Source organism: Scomber scombrus, chromosome 5 (assembly GCF_963691925.1).
Source record: "Scomber scombrus chromosome 5, fScoSco1.1, whole genome shotgun sequence".
NCBI lineage: Eukaryota > Metazoa > Chordata > Actinopteri > Scombriformes > Scombridae > Scomber > Scomber scombrus.
In genome coordinates this window covers 13,133,002-13,160,189 of record NC_084974.1, presented here as the reverse complement: position 1 = coordinate 13,160,189, position 27,188 = coordinate 13,133,002, and the positions used below count along the sequence as shown (strand labels likewise).

The 27,188-nt window shown below is 38.7% G+C and overlaps 1 protein-coding gene across 3 annotated transcripts in view; it reads left to right on the top strand.

The window, feature by feature from the left end:
* Positions 1 to 27,188, top strand: part of grik4 (glutamate receptor, ionotropic, kainate 4) — a 293,525-nt gene that overhangs the window by 125,252 nt on the left and 141,085 nt on the right. For all 3 annotated transcript variants that reach the window (XM_062418967.1, XM_062418968.1, XM_062418966.1), the window contains exon 3: positions 13,777 to 13,910. In XM_062418967.1, coding sequence (XP_062274951.1) covers positions 13,829 to 13,910 — 82 coding nt within the window. In that variant the 5' untranslated portion in view covers positions 13,777 to 13,828. The remainder of the gene's footprint in view (positions 1 to 13,776; positions 13,911 to 27,188) is intronic.

Genomic DNA, 27,188 nt, shown 5'->3' with positions numbered 1-27,188 from the left:
CTGAATTGTGGTGATAGAATTGGAGTGAGGAAGTATTTGGATGCTGGGCAGAGCAGGGTTCATCTGTACGTTTCTCTTCATTGAGATAGCTATCGATTAGCAATGTGTTACCTGCCCAAGTCACTCCCATCTGCTTGTGGTCTGACTGGCAATAACTGAACGAGGAGAGTCTAGATAGCTTGCTGCTGATCTCCTTGCCATCTCGTGTCTCGTCTCATTTTGTCTCTCCTCTCCTCTCCTTGACTCTCCCCTCCCCTCCTCTCTTAAGCCTCAGGCATGACAACATATTCTTCTACAATAACTGAAGGTCAGATGAGTTGGTCATACAATAGATAATGATGAGCTTGAAGACAATGCACTGAGTGCAGTAATATATCTACTAAGAGTAACACTGGCAGTGTTCAAGTAGCCTGAGGGCAGTGCTTAGTTTGACACTTTATTTATGTATAGTGATGATTGAAGCTGGGACTTTTTATTCAATTAACACACATATCTAAGATCATCATTCATAGATTTAAATTACCATCCTTTGGAGAGGATTCCTGTCATCATCATGTGGAGCCATTTATTGCTAAACCAACCTCTAACATCCAAAATGGCCTTGTGATAAACGGTTATGCTTTTTATCAAAAAGTTGTTGAATATTGATGGGCTGAGTTCACCTAAGCTTATCCTTGACTAAGCCTCTTTCTGGCCCTTTATCTATGAAATCGATTGCATCAGTGATGGTCATATTTTCAGTTCTTTCTTTGTAACTTCTGCTCCTATGTTTTCAAGCTGATGTTAAAACTACACTGGCCCAAATGCTGAGTCCCACACCTGAATGTTAACGATATATTTGTGTTTTTAAAGTGAGCTTTTTTCAACATTTTGTAATAGTTACAATAGTCTTACAGTCCTAATATTTTAATGAGGGTATTGCAAGTCTGAATAAGTGAATAATAAACACAGGGCTCTATTTTAACCACAACATTTTAACCAAAATATGACACCTGTCTTTGCACTGCTTCATTTGAATGAGCCTCCCACCTGTCTGTGCCTCTCCTCTCACCCGTACACCGCTCTGCACTGACCACCAGACGGGCAAAGGGTCAGGAAAAAGCAAACTGTTGGAGCGCAGCTTGCACTGGTCATTGCTCATCCATTAAAATAATATAATCTTTGCATGTAATCTTTCTATGCTTTGTTGAACTAAAAGGTCCTGGGCTCCTCCTGTTTTCCTTCCATAGTTAAAACCATTCAAATCAAACTGCAATGAGGGAATGAGTGTTTGTTTATCTGTTGGACTTACAACTTGTCAACTAGTGTCCCTGCTTTCTGCCAGATGCATGCTAAGTGAGACTGCAGTTCCCACATCATTATGAATAGGAATATGTTGATGTGAAATAAGAGTTATATTATTAGTAGTAAGGTTTTAAGCCAAGTCAGTCTGTTGTTTTGCTATCTCTGTCCTCTCTCTTGGTAAGTTGGCAGTGCTGATGCGACTGCTGCAGGTTTGTGACCCAGAGCTGCATAATGGCAGGGCTGATTCAGCTGCTGTAAGAATGATTGCAAGCATCCTGACAGGCAAAACAATAGGAGCCTGGGTTTCAGTTGAAAATACTCGGGACACTTGCACAAAAATAGTTATACAATATGTATAAGACCAGTTAAAAATAGTAGCTAACACTAGAAGGGCAAAATCATATTTTTAAAATGATGCAAGGTAACACTAGTTCTTATATTTATTCCTTTCAGTGTTTCAAATCTGTGTTGCATCACTTGCCTGTTTGTTTCTCTTAGTCTAGACTACTGAAGCCTACTGTCTTTTCAAGTTCTCCACACAGGAATGATTATTTTTGTGTTCAGTAACTCTCACCCTATAGCTTGAAATGCTGGGCAAAATTATTGTACATTTTAGAGAGTGGTATCTTTATACAGTTAAATTGACACATTTTTAAACCAACAACACAATAAGAAAAAAAGCATCACAAAGCATATTTATAAACGTATGTACACAAACACTGGTATTTTCACAAAAACATTTTGATCAAGAAACCACTTGCTACCAAATGCCCTGTACTCCCATCCAGTCAGAATGACGCCTCTTAAATAAGAGCTGAAACATCTTAAAGACCAAACAGTGAGTCTGAATTTCTTAGACTTAATATTCCTAGATATCCTGAATCTATTCAATGAGCTGTTGCAGAATCGCACCACTTTCCATCTGCCTTGTATTGCCCCTGACAGGGAGGTCGCTGAGATTTGGTGTTAATAAAATGTGTGTTTACTGCTGGGACGTGTCGCGGAGCGCCACACTGGCTGCAACAGTCCAGTTATTCTGAGGCAGAAACTCTCAGGTCATTTCAGAGAATTGAATGAGGGACCAGTAACAGATAGTTTCCATATACAAATACCTCCACCTTCTCCTTTGTTGAGTTCATTGTTTTTTCTCATGTCTAGACATTTCAAACAGACACAAACAGACACATTCTCATTCTCTTTGAACCCAATACAAATAATCACCCGAGGAGTATACATACCACATGCATATGAATTTTTTGCAGCTCGTGACACTCTCTCAAACCTCCTTGAACACTGGTCACACATCACTTATTTCCATCTACAAGATGCTGTTGTGCCAGTTCTGAGACTCCCTATGCAACAGTACATGAATATATGCAAATATGTGAATCTCATTATTCATCTCAATCAAACCTTCATTTAAACTCAAATAACCATTGAGGTTTCCCTCATTTACAATGACGTCAAGTTGCAGACAACCTAAAAATAAATAGGATAAAAAACACAGGTTAAAACAGTTGCACATTGAAGCTGGGAGGTTTGTGATCATGGTTTTAAAATGTCCATAAATTAGTAAAGTATTGATTTTTAGCACGTGTTGAGGATCATTCTAAGAGTTTGGAGTGCTAAATTAAAAGGTCAATGATCCAAATTCAGACTTTACTTTTGTGACTTTAAGTATAAGCCTCATTTGTGCAAGTTAGATCCAATCCAGCATCACTAAGATGTAAAGTGGTAGCTTTTCAATATGGGCTTTATAAATAAACAAATATCAATGTTTATTATGCCTTTTCTGCCAGAGAAGACCCTCATCATGTGAAATACAATGGTGAGTACGGCAGCTATCATCAGTAATAAATCTGAAGGCTGAATAATAGACCGTGTCTAGGGGTTTAACAGTGGAAGGAGCAGCATTTCTATAAATTACATCCCCATAATCCAAAACTGATAGAAAACTGCTTCCAGTCCTCTTTTTACTAATCATAGGGTTTCTGTAAAAGAAACCAAATTTTTTGAAGCAGTTAGCTGAAAAGATTGTCTATATGGTCAATTTCCCTTCAAACCAATGCCACAGTATTTATATATTCAGTAACACAATACACAACTGTGTAATCAGTGAACAGTGTAGCATAAACATGGACTTGACTGCCACTCTATGAAAAATTGATATCATTAATATAAATGGTAAAGAGGACCGGACCCACAATTGAACCTTGAGAAACAGCTTTTGTTACTGGCAAGAACTCAGACTGGACACTCCCTGACTTCTGAAACCAATTACAAGCCTCCATGAAAGCCAATATTGCATAGCCTTTGTAAGAGTGAAGAATGATCAACTGTATCAAATGCTTTTGATAAATCTATAAAAATGGCAGCGCAATGGTTTTTGTTTGTCTAAAGCGGATACTATATTATTTGTACCTAGTGTACTGTAGGTGAAATGCTGTGGTTAGCTCTGAGTTCAGATTGGTACAGACTTATTACACAGTGACTTGAAAGAAATGCCTTGAGTTGGTTATTTACCAAAGATTCCAGGATCTTTGCTAGGCAAGATCATTTGGAAATTGGTCTGTAAATTATCTAGATTACTTCTATCACCTCCTTTATGCAATGGAGTTACATGGGCTGACTTCCAAACACTAGGAAATATGCCTGTTGTGATAAAGATTAAATATATGCGTTAATTGCTCTGTGATAAATGGAGCAGACAGTCTTAGAAAAAAAGGATCCAATTTATCCTCTCCAGTTGAATTCCTGGTATCAATGGGTTTCAATGGTTCAAACACATCACAAGGAGAGAGGGTTTGAAAGGTAAACTGAGAAACGTGGTTCATGGTGCATACACAATCATTATTAATAAGAGGGGAATTGTGTAATCCTTTTCAAATAAATGCCCAGCATCAGCAGAGTCTTTACTGAAAGCTAGACAAACCTCTTTCCGTTCAAAAATCCAAGTCATCACATTAAGTATATGCAGGATGGGAAATAGCGGTTTTGTTTCTGTTTGAGTTGCAGGATTTGAATATGAGCTATTAATTAAGCCTAAATAATAAATAGATTTAGGGTTTCTATCAGATGATGTGCATTTATTACTAAGTTTTCTAAATGATAACCAATGGGATGGATCCCCCAGAGTGTCTGGCCAGGTTCTGTTCCTTTTCCTTGAATGAAGATGATAATTCATGTGAAAACCACAAGGTCTCTCTCTTTTATTCTAAGTTTTTTGAATGATGCAGGATTGTCATTGACTAAAAGGCCGTTTGGGAACAATTCCTATGGCATTTCAACATCTGGGATTTCATATGTCTAGTGTATGTCACCATGAAAAACATCAATTAAAAAGGCTTGGTCGATTTTGTCAGGTTTAATTACATATATAACTTGGTTGTAATTAGCCAGTGAGCTGTCACACAGAGAGAGTTGGTAAACAGACATCCCACTGGCCCACTGATGAGGCAGCCCCTAAGGATTTGTCCTCATATGCCCAATAGGCAGTACACCACTGGCGATAACATGAAGTTTTTGTCAAACACTGGGGCACCCGGGAGGCATTTGAACTCACCTCCTTCTTACATTGCATACAATGTAGTCACCAATAACACGGGTGGTACAAGCAGGAACAGCAGCATCTGACTTGCCTTTGGTGCAAACTGTCAGCTTTAATGGGCCATTTGCAATTGAATTACACAATGTTTGATGTATGATTGACAGTTTTGATATTTGGATTGTGTAAACTGTACCTCTGACAGGCAAGTCAAACAGCTGTCAGAACATCCTGTTCTGTCAATCGTTGATCCTCCTCATCTTGCCCCGTTGACACAGCGCAGACAACCTCACCGTCTTCATTGTTAAATCAGTCTGGGACTTCTTATTGTAGCGTCTGACAGGAGTTCTTATTGGATGTGGGGCAATTTGATTGGGCTAATAAGAATACAGAGTCTCTAGGTTTGAACTGATTTGAAATTGTAGATTTTAGTTTTTATTCAGCAGTGAATCATTTGGTATACATGATGTCCAAAAATTGTGGAAGAATTCCCATCTCAATTTCCCAGAGCCCAAAGTGATATTCAAATTGCATGTTTTGGTCTGAAAATAGATTTTAACAATTCACATATTATCAGAGTTGTTTTTGTTAATGCTGGACTAATCAATAAATTGACATGTAGTTTCAGCTGTAAGTTATTTAATATACAAAAGATATAAATGCACCAGTATGATTCAGTGTGTTAAAAAAACATGTTAAACACACTGCTTGCAAAGTGGGACATGCATACTCAGTTTAAAACACAAAGGTATTATTTTATAGCTCAAGGTTTTTCTAACACTCCTACAGATAATGAGATAATGATGGGTTGTGACCAGATGTAAATAGAAAAAAATGCAGCAGCTGTTTTCCAATCTTTTTAATTTGATGTTGATTTACCCTTCACCTGTCATATGATTTCTCCCTTGTTTCTGTTACTGGGTGATTAAGTCAGATGAGCCAAAAAGTATTTCAAGTGCAACTTTCAACTTAAACTTCAACATTTTCAACTTAGAAAACAATCAAACAGTTATTTTACTGAATTCTCCCAGTATTTGTTGATCTGCTTTTAATAGTCAACACAGTATGGTTTCTGCAAATCTGTGAGAGGAGAATCAGGATTCATACCAGTCTGGTGTCATGGGATAGAGAGTCGATTGGTGCTATTACCAGACAGTCAACATGATTAATATCTAAGGTCAGCCTCGCTGCCAGCTAGTCGTCAGTAAGCCAATACCCCCCATCAGTATGTGTGGGGTGAGGGTCAGAGTAGAAACTGCTGTATTTATAGCCTCCTATACCTCTCTGAAGTTAGAGCTGTTCTTCTTTTATATTAGTTTACTCCTGTGCTGATGTGGATGCCCATCTGTAATAAAACATGGCCATTATGTTTGTGCGGCTTCAACAGTGCATCACAACTCACTGCCAAAATTGTGTGTTTTGCTAGGAGGTTTAAATCTCAAGTTGTGTGTGTGTGTGTGTGTGTGTGTGTGTGTGTGTGTGTGTGTGTGTGTGTGTGTGTGTGTGTGTGTGTGTGTGTGTGTGTGTGTGTGTGTGTGTGTGTGTGTGTGTGTGTGTGTGTGTGTGTGTGTGTGTGTGAGATGATGTGACAGACTGACTTCCACAAACTGAAACTCATTTATTGCAGCAGTTGGAGGCCTATAATGTGCTTTCTCTGGGTTCTCTTATTTTTCTTCTGATTTTCTTCTAATACTGAGACGCAAATACTTGGTCGCACACACACAGCTACATACACACAACAATGGGGCAGAGGGGTGAGATTGGAGAAAAATGGTTATATTGCTTTAGAGTGTCTGTTTTCCACTATATGCTGTATAAATACAAAAGCTTATTTGTCAAGTATGACACTGAAACTTCTGTGCTGCAAGACTGTCGGTGTTGCCCTTTGCCGTTTTTTAAAATGGGATTTAACCATAAGTCATTCTGGGTGTCTGAGTCTCTGCGTGCGTGCGTGCGTGCGTGCTTGTCTTTTGCTTTTGCTGGACCTCTGTGGACCAGCCAGTAGAGAAAAAGTAAATCAATACTTTGTAACCAGGAATAATTGCAGAGCCATTCTTGAATATACTGTGAATGTGTTGTTTTCTTCGTTCCAAAAAAACATCCTTTATCAGCCCACCCAATACTTTTCAGTGTGTTTAAAATAATGAATGCTAATTCAACAGTCCCCAAATTATTCCCCACATAATTATGACCATCTCTAACCCATTTATCTGAGTCTTTTGCATGTTGTCAAAATTCTTCATTTGTGACAGCAGCTGCACTAAAAGATTCATTTTGAAGATATTTGTTGTTATGAGTTATGAGTTTTGGCTACTTGGGGGAAGAAAAAAACTCAAAACAAGCTTTGGCTTGGTCATAGCCAGTGTTTTAGCAATCAGGTGATTACATCCGACTGACTTAGAGCAACATTTTTATTAAATTTTCTATAAATGCTGAACACAGGTCCAAATGCGATTGCGTCTTTTCTGTCTCATTCCCCTCAGTTCTTTGCCTCCTCCACCGTATAATGTCACAGTCTAACACATTCTTTAAAGGTAGTGTCAGTCTCTCCTTCTTTTGAATGAAGAAATTATAGTAAGCAGTCTATATTATACTGCATATCTGAAACCATCTCACTGTTTTTAAAACCTTGTTCAGAACGGCTGGGATTACACTGTGGGCCGCTTTTCTCTGATTTCATCTCACCATCTTAGTCTGTGCTGGCTTTTCTGTGAGCGAAGAAACAAAAAGAGAGTCACAATAGCTGGCATTTTATTTCACGATCCTCAGCCTATTCAGTATTCAGGAGAGGCTTATACTGTACTGAAAATGCAATGGGTACAACTCTATACAGTATGATTGCCTCTCTGTCTACCTATTCACGCCAGCTCAGAGTAAAAGAAATCTCTGGTATTGTTCTCTTCATTCCACCACAATCCAGTCTTTGCAGTGAGACTTGAAAGTTGTTGTAGATTGAGGCTCAGGAAGAATCATCACAGTTGTATTGTCATGATTTAGTGTCATCAGGACTAAAAATATCTATAGACACTGCAGCCGTTTCTAGTCCAAATGTAGCAAGTTTTTTTTAAATACAAAGGACATCAGACATGAAGGGAGTGCGTTTAAACAGGAAGGCCTCTTGAGACAGAAAGTCTAAAGAAAACCAAGAGAGAAGAGGAGACCTGACACACACACACACACACACACACACACACACACACACACACACACACACACACACACACACAGACATTTAGAAAAGTAATATTTACACCTGTGGGTACCGAATTACTTTACAATGTATCTCCTTTTCCTGAATACCCCATCATCTCAGTCTTTGCAGTATTAGTTTACTTTAGTTTTTTCCTTCTCTGAATCACAGATTTTACTCATTTGTCTCCCAAAATAACCTCTGTTTTAAATGGGCTGTAATTGTCTTCAGTCTGTGTTTGTCTCTTTCGGATCAGAAGCCGACCTAAAATTGATACCATAGATTCAAGAGTCTTGGAAAAACAAGCGCAATCATTCAAATCAATTTTCATCTTACCCCTGTAGTGAGTGCATTGGAATGATCTGATCTCACTGAACAGTCATTACTGTTACAGATTGCATTGACTACCAATCTGAAGTCTGCCAAGGGTTTGTCTCTGCTCGATGATATAGCCTGTGAAGGCTCCCACTACATATTTGAGCTAAGATTGACATTGACTTGCCATAGATACTTCCAAGTTGTCAAATTGGCTTTTTGTATGTTTTTTTTTTCTTCCACTCTCCATTGCAGTGAAAGAAATAGTGTCCTGTTTGTAGAAAGCTTTCAACTTCTTTGATATCCTCCAAACATGATGCAATTGTATATGTTGGGAAACAAGTTAGACTGAAGATATATCTTGTCTAGTCAGATCTTTCTTGTACTGCTGAACTGAAACATGTACTTTTCAATTGTTAGTTCAATTAAACGTTTTACACTATTTAAAACATGCTGCTATACAGTCAGGCTAATTGAACAATAAGTCACACTAATCCCTCTGCGTTTATAACGATATAAGCTGCAAGGAATTTCCAGTACTCAATTAATTTTGGAACAGACCTCTCTTTTGATGCTGTTTTTCCTTCCTTCTTAGAACCTCGGGGGAAGACTTTTGACAGCTGTTATTTGTATATTTTTCCCAATGAAAGGTCTGTTAAATGATCTTGATGTGTTGACAGCCCTATCCAACTGTTCCCCAGGGCTCTCCTGAGCAATAACTCAGTAAGGTAGTCTGAGGACTCACAGGATCTGTGTTATTGCCCATCACAGGCAGTGAGCCGTTGAACGTTACATACACACCAGCAAAGCATTTCCCATGCTTAATTCTTGGTGTTCACATCGCAGATTTTGAGGATTTGATTTACACTGACCACCGTGGACTATTAATGCTGAAACTATATCAAAACGTAACACAAACAGTGTTTCTTGTTTATTTAATTCCTTTTAGTTGAGTAAGTAAAGTAAAGAAACATGCAGTGGCAGCCTGAGTGAATATTTTCAGAGTGTAGGGAGCGTTACAGACATAAACACACACCCACAGAGTTGCATAGCAGGATAATCACAGACTGTTACCACTGGCTCATATGCTTTCACACTTACTTACAGACACTTTCCTGGGAATTGCTATGAAAGGGTAGAGTGCACTTCTTCAGTTCCACGTCTAGAAATACAGATTTATATTGGTAGCTGTGAACCAAAAGGCAGAGTGTTGATGATGTTGTGCTAACAAAATAAACCATACAAAGGAACTATTTGCCATACATGCCTACTGTACATGTCAGAGTTCTTCTGTGGTGATCCATCATGGGGGATACTGGCTGTAGATACTGGATTTTACCTTCAATGGACTTTACTGACATTGAATGTATATTGCCCTGACAAAAAACAAATCAAGGGACATACAGAGATGTACTGTCATGTTGTTCATACAGTGCCGCACACCAAAACAAAATGGCTTTTATGCAGAGCATATGATGTCATCTGTAATACCACTCTGCTGCTGAGATTCTTATCGAGCAGAAAGAGAGAGAAACGAAGATTGACAAGGAACATTTTATCCTACATGGGATACAAGTACGCAGTAAAATATGTGAAGAAATGTACGAAACCAAACCAAACAAGATAAACAGTACAATCTTCCCCACACAAAATCTCTTACCCAACCCCTGGGAGACTAAGCTCCGCTGTTCTGTCTACTGTCTTGTAAGTAAACATCCTCAACATGGCGACAAGCTGCCAATGTTTCTTGCAAGACCTCCACTGGGTCTTTCAGACCCCACACTTTTATTTTTGTTCTTTTGTGAAGTCCACTTGGCCAGCTGAGTCACTTCCCCCCAAACCCAGAAACCACCAACTGCTATGCAGACAAATGTGGTAACATTTCTGAAATTCTCGAGCAAATGCAAACACAAACACAAACAGTGAACTTTTCGCTGCAGATGAAAATGACATTGTGGCTGCTTTTCACACCTCTGCTGGCTTTTTGCCTGCTCAAAAATAGAAGCTAGTCTATTCAGTCTGGCTGCACTAATCTGGCAGACTGCGCTCTTCACAGGTGTACTGTCTGACATTTAGATGCTTTGTCCTCCATACGTCTAACAGATCAGACTGGCTCACTATATTTGGGAGGATGAGTCTAAAGAGGTTCTTTCTTTGTCAAGTATTTTCTACAGTTCCTGTCCACTTTCCAGTACAATACAGTCAATCTGGTTGAATTATCTTGGTACTGACCTCTCTCAACTTCTCTAAAATAGCACACTTTTATTAGGAACATAAACTGAAGATTTTGCCCTCTAACTGTGCTTACCACAACCACTCATTCACTCACTACATTGATGATGGATTAATTAAGAAAGCCTAACTTTGATGCAAAGTGAATAGGAATTATCTTCATCAAGCATCTCAGAATCACTTCAAAAGTCATAAGTTAAAATAGAACTAAAAATACCTCCATAAATGACTTTAAGAGTTTTTTGTGAAGTTCTTATCAAGAAGTAGATGTTTTTATTGAGTGTGATTCACATCACTGTTTTACAGATTTCAATCATAATCGTGTTGTGACAATAATGGTTACGTCTTTCTCAATTGTTCTGGTGTGCAATCAAACACAGTAATAACACAATATTCAAGACTGCCAGACTGAACAACATATAATTTGATGAAGCAAAAACAAGACAAAATACAGAAGTGTGTTACTTTAATGACAACTTACTTGCACACGGGTAAAAGCTGAAAATATATATTGACCTAAATTGAACCTGACTTGAATTTTTGCACTATTTAATCAGTAAGACAATTACGTTTTGTGTGATTGTTTTATAAATGTTGACATTAATGTAATGATTATAATAGGTGATGCGCATGTGTTTGAGTCAAATCCATCTTGATTTGTATAGCTCAAAATACAACATACTCTTTTTTTGGACCCATGACTCAGATAAGGTTACTCCTTTTTTCTCAATATTCAGATATCTTTTGTAAATTGTTAGAAAAAATGTGGACATGTTCGTTGGAGCTTTAAGGTGCAAAAAATGCAATCACAGCTGGTACAAAATCAGCACTGTTGTAGCTCTATTTCCATGTTTTTTAATTAAGCATGAAATGAGAGAACTCTGTGGTGTGGAGCCAAGTTTATAGGTGGAGCAGTTAAGCAGAGCATGGCTAAATCAGTCAAAAGAAGTTTCAATCCAATCTTTGTTTTTGAAGAATTTTCTTCTTATTAATTAAAAAGGAGACATATTCCCAGGAATAGGTTCACATGTCTGTCCTATCATTGTTCACCTGCTGGGAACAACTAATAGCTTTCCAATTCTTCTGAATCATGGGAGAAATAGAAACATTTTCTTAGGTTGGGAGAGTTGATGAAATGCTTTTGCTTCTAAGCTTAAAAGCTGGACCAAGTACATGTATCCATCATGTGTAGAATTGTGGGTCGATTAGGACTGATTTCCGACTTTGAAACCTTTGATAAATATAGGCCCACCTTCACTCTGCACTTAAACTACTCCCATGACTAAGAACATAATGTCCCTACTCTGAAGGCCCCAATGTGCCTCATTATCCTCACTGGTGTAGGTCTCTTGAAGGAGAAATACAACTAATTCCTTTCTGATTTATCATCTCTGCAACTACAGCTCTTCTCAGTTTTTCTCTCCTATTAAAATGTTTAAAAACCCTATCCTTAAAGTCATATTATGAAGAGATAGAAGAAACAAAAGAGTTGACACACTGAACACTTGAATTTTAATAACTTTCACATTAGTCAGTATTTTAGGCATTAATGCCTTCTTCAAAGCATTGACATGTTTGTGTTTTCAAGCTAACCCTCTGTGTCGAGAGGCAGAAATTTGGAAGCAGAGCTCAACTTTAACAGTTGCCCAGCTGCCTTGGGCAACTAAAGTTGGACCGCTATCAACCATTTGTGAAATTTGTTTCTCTCATTTGGTCAAGCACTTTTACCATGTCAGATAGAAAGAAAGAAAGAAAGAAAGACTGCCTTCTGCAGTCCTCCATCTGTGTGAATGAAAGGCAGCTGTCACATTGATTTATCCAGCTGGAAACGATAAAACAGGTGAAACAGGGTGTGGAATTTGAAACGTCAAACAATGACCCATCAGAATCACAGGATAACCCACCACATATACTGAGACAGCCATACTCAACCAGAAGCGAGGTATGTGCAGAATCAGAGGGCACAGAGGACACCACACTTCAGAGTATGAACACAGCAAATAGAATCCAACAGCCTTATTAATACATGACAGGTACATATTACAGGTTGTCTTAGCCAGCTTGCTTGCCAGCCATAAAGCAAGACATTACAGTTTAAAAGCTAGTGAGAAGTGCATTTACTGCATGCTTGAAAAGGATTTTATTCTTCCACCTCCATATACACAGAAGGGCACTGGCGCCTTCAATACTGGACACGCAGCTTGTAACTGGAAGGCTACCAGTTTGATCCCTAAATTGCCAGCATACAACTGTGTGGAGGAAGCTGGATGGCCAACAGATGTAACTCTCAGTGTATAAAAGAGAGGGTTGATGTGCAAGAATATTCATGTTCAGGTCAAACTACGCTGGTTAAATAAAGATTAAATAAGAAGAGAGGAAGGCTGTGCACACTTACACACTGCCTGCACAGGTTTATGTAGAAAGCAGCATGTCATCAGTGTGTTGTGGTGCTTTGGGCTCACCTTCATGTTGGCAGCACTCAGAGCCCAGTACTCAATAACCATAGTTATGTGCATAAAACTGAAGAAAACTGCTTGCAAATGTTACATAGCTTGTGTAGACAGTTACGTTGATTAAAATAGAAGTGTAGCTGCTCCATTGGACACATGTGAGACAGATGACTAAAAAACAGCTGATATACATTCTGTGTCAACGATGCAAGGGTTTAAGAATAAAGCCAAGCTCTCTAGACATTTAATATAGGACAAATGTTTGGGTCTAAATAGGGCACACCTGTGCTATTTAATGTAAGTCATAAGTCATTATAATATTTATTAATTGGGTAATCTTTTGCAAAAGAGACCTATGTACTGCAGAGAGAGAAAAAACAAGCATAGCCAGGCATAAATAAGGATAGACATACAACACATTGCTTAAGCTCAATACATGCATTAAGCTCCTGTCCTCAAGACTAAACAAGGAAAATGTTTCACACACACACACTCATTCTTGCTTTATAATGCAGAAAAAAAACTGCAAAGAGGAAAGAAAAGTTGTCAAAACTCCTGTCGACCTCAGATTCACTTAAAAGGAGTTTCACACTCTCACTAACAGTTTCCCAGCATACAACGAGTCAGAGAGAGAGAGAGAAAGGAAGGAAGCACTGTGCGTCTGCAGGTTTATCAGTATGCTGCACTGCTTTGACTTGTGTGTCTTTTCGTGATGTTGGGTGATGTTAAAAAAAGTATTCTCTCGTCTGTGTGTTTTTCAGGTGGCTGTGACAGGGGCACCCCCGGGGCAGGACCCATGAGGAGTCAAAGAAGATGCTCACAGCCTGGGCGCTTCTGCTCTTCTTAGCCATGTGGGTGAGAAGCACCTCTGGTGGCCCGCTCTCCTTCAGAATAGGTAAATTGTACGACTATATCCACAATCTTGTCACAGTTAAAAGCTGCTTCCTACACATGTTGACCCTGAAATCTTATTTCTTGTTGCTTCAGAGATGTTACAACTCACACTTGTGTACTACATGTATGAAAGGATTTTCTGTTTCATACTAATTGAAAAATCAGTGAAAAAAGTATGTATCTTTTTTAATTATCAAGCTTGAGTTGAAATTAAATTACTGAGTTGAAATGTCAGTTTAAATTGAAAGTTCAACAAAACTTCACAGCCTCTCAAACTAGCTGAAGAAATTCAATCAGTGTTGAGAAATACTCATGATTCCTTATTCACACTTGGCTTGAGGTATCAACAGGCTAAAAAAAATTCATGTGTGGATATGACACAGTCCTAATTGGCTCTGAAATACTCCTCAACTTAGACGGAAAAAGATCCACATTTTTTATGCAGTGTTGCAGAGAGAAAGTCATGGAGAGGTCTGTGCAGAGGAGAGTGTTATCATCTTAGGCTATACCACAATACACCATAGACTTTTTAACACAGCCAGTTTGGAGATTTTAATTATTTTATTAACTAAAAATAGCTACAGAAGTTTAATAATGTACTATACAGACTTTTTACTGTGTATTCATTCATACACAACAGTACAACTCTGTCTGTAATTGAAGCATTCATTTGCTGAAAACAACCCGTTTCATGTCACTAATTAGGGGTGTGCCATATCATATCATTCATGATAGTATCAGTATCATTTTTATTTGATGAAAAAAATCATATCGTGATAATGGCAATATTCCAATTTGTTGATGTAAGGACATCATACTGTCACAGCAACAACAAGCTTGGCTGAAAGCAAAAGTAACATTGCTTCACGGAGGAGGAATTAGCTCCAAAAAGGGGGGCGACTTCAGTAGTGTGGAAGTGGTTTGGTGACAAAAGATCAGCTGTACAACAAACCACACTAATATGTGAGAAGTACTTTAGAGAAGCAGAAGACTATGGGCAATACAACAAACTAATAATACCATTACTCAAATCTAAGCCTGGCCCCAGCACTAACCATAATTTGACCTTTTTTAAACCAAAACTTTGCCTTAATATTGGCCCAAACCCAAATGTTGAGTTTTCAAACACTGTTGTGTACCTTACCTGAAACCCACATTTAAATCACATATTATAGACCTTACCTTAAGTTCTGCATTATCAATTAGCTATTCTAAATGGAGTCATCTTCAGCTCAGTGATTGTCTGTGTTACGACAGTCCAAATGAAACCAAGGTATTGACCAAGTTTTGAAACCGACTAGACTTTGTATCTGAGAGGGAATGGTTCAAAAGTCTTATAACCTGCCAGAGTGTGTTGGTAACCACTGGGAGTTGTTCCTTCTTGTTAGTATTCTCTTACAGTCAGCAGGTCTCTGACACCCCATCACCAGCTTCCTGTCTACCAAAAGTTTGACTGACTGTTTCTTTATGTATGTATAAATCCCTTGTATTAGGTGGGGAACTATGTGTGTGTAGGTGTGTGTGTACATATATTTCAATGTTGCATATTGAAACAAATGGGGAGGTTGAGCTAAAGAAGGAGATTGAGAATGAGATTGATTCTACAGCTAACAGTCCTTGTTCCCATCGTACTGGCTGGTTTTAAATTTATACTGTAGCACGGTTGTCAACTTTCAGGAACAGCCGATAGTGAGATTTGTTTTCAGGGTAGAGAGATGGAAGTCAATAACACAAAAGCCCTACACAAATCCCTATGTGGTTATTGTAAGGCTATTAAAGCATCAAGTTAAGCCACACATTATAAATGGGGATGTTTTTTGAGTTGATGTAGAAATGTAGTTTTAATAGCAGAGAATTAAGAGACTTATGGTGTCATGCATTTAGTTCTAACATAATAAAAAACAAAGTATATGTTCTGAAATGATTTCCAGTAATGATGAAAACTGTGTTAAGTTTAATTGAGAGAAAGTCTCAGTCTTACGACCTCATGAATGCATATTGTAATTTTAACGCAGACCTTTTCTGATATTTCCCTCAATTTGGTTTAACTTCCCCAACAGTGTGAGAGAAATGATCCTTTTTATCCTTCCGGTATTATAAAAACTTGACAAAATGGGGTCACTTCAGCTGTCATTATTGAACAGAATGAACATTCCTTATTTTTGAACAAGACATTTTTTTGTAATGGCAGAGTTTCTCTCCTTTCCGTACCCCATCTCACATCTCTGCCGCTGCAGAGATTCAGAATGTTTTCTGATCCAATCCATTTTTTATACTTTGAGAAAAACACACCTTCAGAGTTTACTGTATCAACACAAGCAAGAACAAATCCTTTCTTTGTGAACATTGTTCCATAAATGACTCACAGGACCATGTCTTTGCTTTCTCTCTGTATTCTCTGCCACCCCACATCTGATTGTACAGAAGCGCCAGCACTGCAATGGTAGTTTATGTTTCTGTCGGTCAGGTTGCATCGTTGATGGATAATTAGGTGGTTGGCCTGTTTTTCCCTTTTCTTCTAATGTCATCTGTGCACAACATCAGTCTCTTTGCCAGTGTACTACCAGTATGTGTTTGTGTGTGCTCTGCCTCTGTATGTGTGTGTGTGTGTGTGTGTGTATTTATACACAAGCACGAACATGCACTAGCACACACATACACACTTCGAAGCACACCAAGGCCTGCAAACAAACACATACTCCAAAACACCACCACAAACTCCCTGCCATTTGCGCTCCAGGAGATGGTATTTAACATGCCTGTCCCTCGAGTCCTGCCTGGCTGGCATAATGTCACTGTCTGGCCTTCTCTCAATGTATCAGGGCCAAAAACAACCTCTCGCCCCTGCCACATCCCCCGCAAGGACCATCCAACAGCCAGCAGCCAGCAGCAAGCTCAGTGTAGGTGAACTGAGGAACTTCTCTTTGTCTCAGCTGCTCTGCTCTGCTGTCAGCAAATCCAAGCACCAAAATGAACATTTGTTTGCAAATTAGGTAGACCAGATGATGGTATGTACAGGTCTACATACCATCTGATGGACCTTCTGATTGGAATGATTGGTGACTTTTATGACATTTTTTTTATTATTCATGGTATTTTATTACTGCTTTGGTATTTTACTATTCGTGAGTTGCAGTGCGATGAATTAAAGTTATATTGACATTAGAAGGTATAAATAATTGAATTAATTTCACTATTAAATCTAATATAGAACACAGCATCAACCAATCAAGAACAGCATGTTTGTCTATTTGACTATTTGTCAAAGTGAAAACAAATATGAAATGTTCAATGTAGTTTATTAGGAAATATCAATTCTCAAAATACTGTAATGTGGAGAAGACCTTGTTATTAATTCAGACATGGGACTAAATTAGTAAGACATTTTAACTAGAAGATATACTGCATGATAGTACATGACAATCCCTGTTCACAACCATATGGTGCAGCTTGTTGTTGTGGGTGGTATTAGTTAAGTAAAAGAGCGTCTGCTGTCTCATTTCATCCAGCCAATAAGCGGCTGCCTATTTTAATTTAGAGAAATCGTCTTCCGCATATACACACATTATCACTACTATAAGCTGATGTCTGTCTTTGTTAATACAGGGATGGTAAATCAGTAAAAAATTGTCCAGAGGACTAAACGATCCTTCATTAGTGCTACATTCAAAATTGGCATATTATCATAATCTTTATTACTGATGCATTAACCAGTAAGCAGAATTTGATTGCCGTCAAAGTAGAGCTAATTTTAACAACTTTATGTACTGTTGGGTATTTTAATTTATAAATGCTTCAAACTTTAAAAAATGATGAAGTCTTTCTCTAAAAAGAACCTAGTATCTGTTGCTGTGAAATAAATGTAAATGGTGGACTAGAGGAAGTGGCAAAAAAAAAAAAAAACTTAAATAAAATTAAGTTTCTAAAAGTACAATACTTGAATACATTTACTTAATTACATCTCACCTGTTTATAGCTCCTGTTAGATTAATTTCATGCAAACAATAAAAGAGTAGATCAATGATCTGAAGTGATAACTAATGTTTTTAGAACTTTTTTGTGCACTATATTGTAATATTTCAGTGCCTCCACAGAATCAACAACAGTTTAAGCTGACAGATATGAGGACGTGATGGAGAAATTCAAAATAATTGAAGTGTGTGTTTGAACTCATCAGTGTAGCTTTTGACAGACAGGTAGAAGATGTATCGCCTGTTTATTAAAAACTCCAGACAGGCACTCACATCATGTTTTTCTTATCGCTCTGAAGCCCGCAGAATGTTTCCTTGCATTGGTCTTCACCACAGGGAACAGACAATTTTGCTGTTGGCACCCACTGGGTGTTGGCTGACTCAAGTGCTGTGAAATTCTCCCAGCAGACATCCTTTATCCTAACCTTTAATGTGTTCACTGTTATACTGAAAATAATTAGGCTTTGGATTTAATATTCACAGTGCGTGGTCCTTTTTTAAACCAGAGAACAGGATTAATAATAATTGTAATTGAAATTTGCTGGAATATTTCTAACACCAACATCACAATAAACAACATAAATTAGTTCATATGAGCTGTCATAGAGTGACAGTACAAGCAGGACAGATGCCTTAATATGCATGTATGGATAAATCAGTGTCTGTTTCACTGTGTGTATGTTATTCTACTATTAAATCGATCCATATGCAGTTTGTTCCATTGATTAAATTATTTAATTTTAAGGCAAGGGAATGTAATTAAAAAACAACAATTTTACTGCCTCTGACATTTGTTAAAAAAACATGTTTCTTATTATTGGGACCGCAGGGATATCTGAAGAGCCAAGCTGTCTGTGTTTGTTGGTTTTATTTGATCATTTACTCATTAATTTTCCATAGCTTATCGCCTCAGTTAGGGTCACATTGATAACAGGATGGGCAAGCCAGGCCATCCATTATTTTCTCCGGCAACTTCCTTCAGCTCTCTGATCTTAGTGATCCCCAAGTAGTCACAGGCCAGCTGGGAGATGTAATCCCTCCAGCATGTCCTAGGTCTGCCCCATGGTCTCCTCCCAGTCGTGCACCTCTAGAGGAAGAGGCCCAGGGGCATCCTTAACAGATACCTGGACCTTCTCAACCTGCTCTTTGCAATAGGAAGAAGCAATATCGCAGCCATCCCAAATTTCTACATAAGCCATATAAAGATATAACTGTTTTTTTTATTGTCTTTCTTGAAGTCACTCCCCAAATCCTGTGGCGTTAATGGAGTAGATAGTGGATAAAGCTTGTTTTATTACACATGGTTGCATCTCTTACATGTATGCTCCATCAGCTTCAGTGAAAAAAAACACAACTGACCTTTCAGTTTCTTTTGTTGAATGTTAAGGTCATCACATCTCCTCTGACACAATGATACAATAATCTCACATTTCCTGTTATACAGTATACCTTCAATAAAGCAAGGTGACAGCAACCGGAGCCACATGGTTTCTTTCTTTGTGTGACATGTTTGTATTTATTATGTGGCCTTGTGATTTTTTTCCACATATAATAGAAATGCTTGTAAGTCCTGGCATTTAAACATTAATCATTTTTCCCATACATTTAACTATGCTTAGAAATGCCAGCAGGCATATTAAAATTGCTCAATTTTCAAGGGCGGAATTTATTATTATCCTTCAATGCAAAGCACAACTAAGAAAAAGTCCCTGCTAACAGCTCTCAAAGGTTCCTCTTGTAATGGCATCTCTACCAGCTTAAAAAGGAAATATAATGCAAGATAGTTAAACATTTTATTAGTTTTCAAAGGTAAAATTGTGTTTGATCCATTTAATTGATACCCATTGGTACATATATATAATTTCTGTCCGTACCAAAGGGTATACTGATTTTACATTGATTTCTTTTACACTATGTCAAATGAGGATACTGTCAATATTAGAATGCACTATATCATTATAGTTTACAGAGTATAATCAACTACAATTATTAATAGAAATGTATTTGGAATCACTCATTAGGAGAAAACAGCTGGATTTTGGTAGTCAGCTTTATTTCAAATATCACCGCTGATAAAAAAAAATAAATTAAAAAAACAGCACGATGATGTCTGTTAATTAATGATGTACTTAATGAAGTTTGCAGTATACCTGGCAGGACACTCAAGTCATTTCAACTGATTTATGCAAATAATCTCCAATCAAGTTTGAGACCTCATTAAGACACTTAATCAAAATAAAAGACACTTTTCATTAAGATGATTCTCATTAAGACACTTCTTACTCAAAATAAAACTTCAGACTGTTGTATTTTAACTAAATACTGGAGTACATACATTGTAGGAAACCTGTCACTGTATTCACAGACACTGCAAGAGATGCTGCTCGAGGCTTGTTAAACACAAAACTCTCAGATTTATTTACATTGCTCTATAAATCACTTTCACAGAGCATCATTGTGTAGTGAGGGAGCAGCAACCATACAAGCTCCACAGAAAAAGTCAGACGAATCTTTCTTTGCTTCTTTGCTCCCTTTTTTCACACTCAGTGGGAGAACATGATTGAGGATTCTCGGTGGACTAAATTCAATTGGCTTCACTTTCTCAGCAGCGAAAGCTGTGCCTTCACCGTCTTTACCCAGCCTCTCAAGACTGACATGACTAGAGCTGTTAGTCAGGGTGGTTTGCAGTTTGTGTTGAGATAGATGTAAAGAAGGCAAACTGTGGTGAGCCTGATGTAGTGATTCTCACTGGAGAGAAGCCTCGTATAGTAAGTACACTAACACTGCATACATTTCCTTTGTGCCTTCATCTTGTAGCCACAGGGAAATTCCCTGGATATTCAAATGGTAACGGCACATGCCCCATAACAGCAATATCCCTGCTGGTTCAATTCCAGCTGGCTACCTGTGGTGCATGTCTTACATCCCCCCCCCCCCCCCCCCCCCCCCCCCTCTCTCTCTGCTGGATCAGCCTCAATGCAACCCTGTTTACTTTTTTCCTTTGCCACATGAGGAACAGTCTACTTCCTGGAGTGATATTGAGCATACTGTATGAATTTGATAAACATCATGTGCTACAGGATTGTCTAATAGCAACACAATTTCTAGGGATACTAGGCTGGTGTGTGTGTGTGTGCATACAGGGTGGATCACTGAAATTGAAGCCCACAGGTAGAGTCTAATACTATAATTAGCCCTACTGAGATAATACCCACAAGTCAGCAGCACCACCACACAGTCAATTCCCCTTGGTTCAGCCCCATCCACTCACAGTGACTTATTAAGACTGGCTTCTAGACCCACCGCAGATGAGTCATTGTGCCCTTGCCTCCAGTCAGGTTCATTCTGCCCTCATACTCTGTGACTTCAGTTGGCATCTATGAACTCATTTAACTTACTGTTACTGGAAGAGCACAGACGATGGCTTGTTGGGAGGGAAGGACGGTAAATAACTCCAAGCATCTTGCAATGCTTTGAGACATCCTTTGAATTATAGCAAAGCCTCAGTTCCTTGATAGTGAAACTTTCAGGTTAAAAAGAGCAAAGACTGATCTCCAGCTGAGGAACTGTATGAGGAGACTTCATGATTAATCTCCCTGCATTTAATTACTCAGCCATGAGCTGTGAGAGTCATTAGGTTAATGACACTCAGACATGTGTACTCAGAGACCTGAAGCTACAGGGCACGTCTGAGCTAAACCCCTTTTTAGGTGACCACCTGTTATAGGAGCCAACCGCCCGGTTCTCTGTGTTAAACTCAGTGAAGATATTGGGTACATAAAAGAAAGAAAAAGGAGATTCATTATGGAGTAGTGTGTTCACCTGGAGGCAACAGTGTTCTTTGTTACAGGATCTGTTTCCTCAAAAATCAGTCACCTAATTAGAACATTCATTTGTTCAGGATTCTTTGAGAGGAAAAACTGTTTTTAGAGTAGAATGGAGCCCAAGTACATGCAAAGATAGATCTCAACCTAAGGCATCGACTGAAAGAGGAGAGTTTATGATTAATCTCTACACTTTTAATTACCAGGGCAGGTGCTGGGACCAATTGTTTAGCTAAGCCATTAAGACCGAATGTAATGGCAAATATGAGTGATGTTATGCAGTTATGCACACTGCTTTGCTCCTGAGTTTACCACATAAATTATTCAGGAAATATAAAGTCACAGTGCTCAAACGTGTGTGTGTGTGTGTGTGTGTGTGTGTGTGTGTGTGTGTGTGTGTGTGTGTGTGTGTGTGTGTGTGTGTGTGTGTGTGTGTGTGTGTGTGTGTGTGTGTGTTTGTGTGTGTGTGTGTGTGTGTGTGTGTGTAAAAAAAAAAACCCTCTTGAATGAATGTATCCTTAGTAGGATTGATAAAGACAAGTTCAAATGAATGTGCCCATTTGCTTGCAGTATGTGTATGTTCACATACATACACAGGAATGCCTCCTCTATCTCCAGCCACACACATGAACAATACTGGTACATAAATTAATAATAAACTGATTACAAGCTGTTGGGATTACTGATGTGTTTTTGGAGATTACCTCATGCTGAGATGGAAGGTATAGGCTTAGTTCATATAAAATAGTGAGTGTGAGAACATGAACATAGTTACTGTATCATGGGGGTCCAGAATGAAAGTCATAACAAGGGCATTGTACAGCAGAATAACAACAGGCTGAATCATAGCTGAACCTTTAATCAAAATATGTGGATATGTCGCATTATAGTAGCATATTACACTATAGCCTAGGTATAATCCATTAAATCTTATTGGTGGCTGTGGACGAATAATTTACTATGATTGGTTGGAGTAATGTGATATGGAAAGCAAATAACAGCATTAATTCCTGTTTCACATTTAAACACCATCAAATGTCATTTTGATTATCAGTTGGAGCCACAATAAGAATTGTTTACATGTATAGTAAATATGAGATATTTTGAAGTTGCAACTCCAGTTTAGTATAGCACTGGTCCTAAAAGCACAATCCCATACACAAGCACTACAACAAAAAGTTACAGTATGGGGTGTAGACTGCATCAGAATTGTGCTGAATGTGGGATGTTGTTAGACCTAATGTCTAAAAATAAATGTAACCTTACTCAACCTCCGCCAAAAATCATGTGGCTGTCCTCTCCACTAGATCCATCTGGAATAAAACCTTGATATGCCAGCTTATTAAACCTCTCTTCTCTCCACTGTAAGCATATCTCTTACAAAGGTCCTTGAATAATTTTCAAGGTGTGTCTACTGCTTACTGCTTTGCAGACAGTATCTTCTTATTCATGTTGTTTGCATCGTAACATGTCAAAATACAGTTATAATAGAGAGTTAGACACACTTTTGAAATAAATCTATGCTGTGTGAAGGGTTTGATAGCAGAACAAATCTTGAAACTCTATAAAGAACTTTTTTTCCATGTTTTTCTGTAGCCAAGATGGACATGATCACTTACACATTTATGTTATCCCCCTTAGATAATCCTAACTCCCTTTTTCACTTAACATTCTGAGTCAGCTTACAAGTGATCCTGGATGCTTCTGCTAGGCCACATCCTTTTTTATTCTCTCTGCATGTTGAAACCAACTGGAGATGCTTCTGATTACTTTTAGAGACTGCATGATCAGACCCCTACCAACATCAGTCTAACTTACAATAATTGGCACTCAATAGCTTGCTCTGCATTCCATACAGGAATAAAGAGGGACATTTTTCCTCTGTTTATTTTTATTAATTCCTCATTTGCACCTTACGATGCAGCATCCCCCAGACAAGGACATCAATTTCCTCCCTGCAGTGGCTGTTTTTGTGCAGCAGATCTTGACTCTTCTCATCCATTACAGTCAGTGCATTCTGGAGAGACTATTGCTTTTAAGGAGAATTAGAGGAGATGATTTGATTAGTCATGATTGATGCCAACCAAACACTTGTTGTTGTAATTTATTCCCCCTTTTCTAAACTACTTTACACCTGCAGCACAAGTGCACTGCTGCTGTACTAATGCCTTTGGTTTCAAAATTACTAGATATGTGCTTCCATGGCCAACTGTACAAGCTTCACAAACGTATGCCAGTGCTTGCGCTTAGGCCTTCATTCATGAAAATATAGCTGTAAATGCTGAAAATGTTCTGTTTTTGCTCCTGTAGAGAGCTATTATTTCCCGGCAGCTAGTGGGTTAAAACAGCTTTTGTTGACTGGGTTTTGATTAGAGCAGAAATACACAACATCAATGCCAGGTACACACACACACGTGCATTTCGTACCACATGTATAAGTATGTAAGCATCAACAGGCACAGGCATTTACTCTTCCTTTCTCTGTGGTTCTCTGTCTGGATATATACTCATATATATGTAGGGGTATTATTTAAGCCTCTGTTACAGTGACAGTACAGTGAGACACTAGGAGGTGACATGCAGCAAGGATCCCCTCACAGACATTGCAATTACGTTGCATGTATCTTAACCAGTGTGCTACCAGGGCGCAGCCTGTCTGGACATTTACCTGGACAGTAAACCTTAACTTTCCTTATGTCCTCTCATTTAGCTGCTTGTTACAATGGTGCAGTGAAATGGTCTTTATGTTCAGATGGCTGCAGCAGTGAAAGCTGCAACACTATGCTCTGTATGTACGTCTACTGTAATGTCTACTGTAGACAATTAGACAGCAAATGGTCAATGGTAAATGGACTGTACTTATATAGCATTTTCTAGTCCTCAGACCACTCAAGTGCTTTAACACTACAAGTCACATTCACCCATTCACAATGACATTAATACACTGATAGAAGGGTCCGCCACGCAGGGTGCCAACCTGCTCATCAGGGGGAAACTAACATTCACACACATATTCACACACCATTGGCGAAGCCATCGGGAGCAATTTATATGTGAAATATAAATAAAATAAATGAAGTATGTCTAATATGGATGAGGGAAGACAATGACTTTAACATTAACAGTAACATCCTCACAGAGTCAAAATCAGCTGCAACTGAACTGTTACACATTAATGTAATTAAAAAGTTTTGTCAATATTTTAATTACATAGCTGCTTAAAATAAGCAACCAAGTTTGAGGCAAATCTTTTTTTAAATTTGACTGTGGTTAAATGTGACATCTACAATATGTAATGACATCTATAAAATGGGAAAAATGATAGTACTCTAATACTTTAGGTAAGGTAATGCTCAGATGATTATGACAGGATGGGAGGATGATTGTGATGATAATTTTGTGTCAAAATTGGTCAGAATGGTAATAATTCAGAATAAAAGGTCAGAGATGTCTATAAATCTGTCATGACTGCCCATCATACCTTACAGTTGGCACATTTTGAAGGTTCAGTGGCTGGCAGGTTCATACATAAATGCAGGCGCGCACACACACACACACACACACACACGCATACACACACCCACACACCCAAGACTTTTCACTGTCCTTCTCTCAGCACTGTTAGTAGGAGTTAAAAAGATCACAAATGGCTGCCATTACAAGGAACTGTCCCTGTCCAATTCATTCGAGATAAGAAGCTTTGTGCACACACACACACACACACACACACACACACACACACACACACACACACACACACACACACACACACACACACACACACACACACACACACACACACAATATCGTCATGCTGAAGCTAATGGGTGTGAGCTTGGATCATCACAGTGGTATTGTATGGGATTTGCTCTATTACAGCAGCAAACACCAGTAATAGCTGAGATTAAAAAACTGATCAGATATAGCCCGGTGATATAGCCAGGCAGTATCATTGACCCATCATCGCAATTGTTTTTTCTCTGTCTCACTTTAGTCTGTGAGGGCTGTGAAAGATGGTGCAGCAGGGGATTTGTAATCCCCCCAACCCTCACCCCCTTTTTTTGTATAGTATTTGTTCAATTGCTTTCCCTTTTTCTCTCAATGTGAAATGACCTATTCCTCTCCCAATGTGGTCCTTGTCACTGTTAGCCTGCAGAGGGTTAAGACAGTCACCAGCTGCAGCTTTTCACCTGACAGCGTGGAGCTTCAGTGAGGTTCATGCTATCCCTCGGGTGCTGATCTCCCTCCATACAGGAGCTCTGACCAACTAGTAGAAATCGCCAGAGCAACAACAAGGATATAATCCCTCTCTGGGTCTATGCAGTGCCGGCTGAGTGTTTTGATCCACCAGCCCACCTGGATTTCCTGTGCAGTATAAATGTGGGTCAGTGTCCAATACTTGTTGGCATTGTTGTCACAATACTTTGAAATATTAATCCTTGATACCTTCTTCAATTCCACATAAGGCGGATGGAGAGAGAACTTTTTAAAAAGAAGATTGAGAACAAACATTTTTTTAAAGAAAAAAACAAAACAATATAAAGACAACTAGATTCTTGAAATGGTTATTTTCAAAAACAACTATTTGAATAAATAGCCTTAATAAGCTAAGGCCTCGTATTTAAGAAGCACTAGCTGTATTCAGGTGTTGAAAAATGAGGGACATCGTTTAAATGTTGCTGTAGTTCAGACGAGTTTAGAGCTTCAGAAATCGGTGTTGGCCTCAACAGCATAACAGCATAGAATAAGAGGCCAGTCTGCTGGGGCTTCTTGTTTACTGTGATGTTGAAAACCATCACTAACCTCTCAAAATTCTTCAGAGGAGTCAGCCTGTCACTCACTCTGATCCAAAGGTGCTTAAAGGAAGTCTTATCTGGTTAGGTAGTTTAATAAATTTGCTGTGTTAGAACCTTTTATGGTAGCTTGCTGTCAAAACAAACCCCATGTGATATGGATGCAATCAATACCGCATAAATTGAGCAACTCTTTTTTTTTCAAATCAGAAAATCAATATTTTTAAAACGCTATTTGCTGAGTTTAAAAATAAGAAAATTGATCAACAAGAAAACATGCACCTTGCAGCATATTAGTCCTCACAGTCAACCTCGAATATATCCAGGTGGTGAATTTGCACACTGATTTGGTTCCTGTGCCCTGGTGTCAAATGCCTTTCTTATCTCATCCATCCATATTATACCTGCATGAGCAAATTACACACACACACACACACACATATTGAGACCCCTCTTCCACGGCAGATATATACGCACTTCTCCCTTGACACCCCATTTTGCCAGTTCCCCTCCATTATGCCATATCTTTGATCACAGCTCACAGTGAAGAGTTTGGCAAGTCCTCAGAGCCCCCCTCCCCAGCTGTTGCCAGGCCCTCTGCCATTACAGTCCGTTGGCACAGCCATCGGCAGCTGTCACCCTTGCCTTGAGCACCACCCCTGGCTACACAGATGCCTCATGAGTGTACATA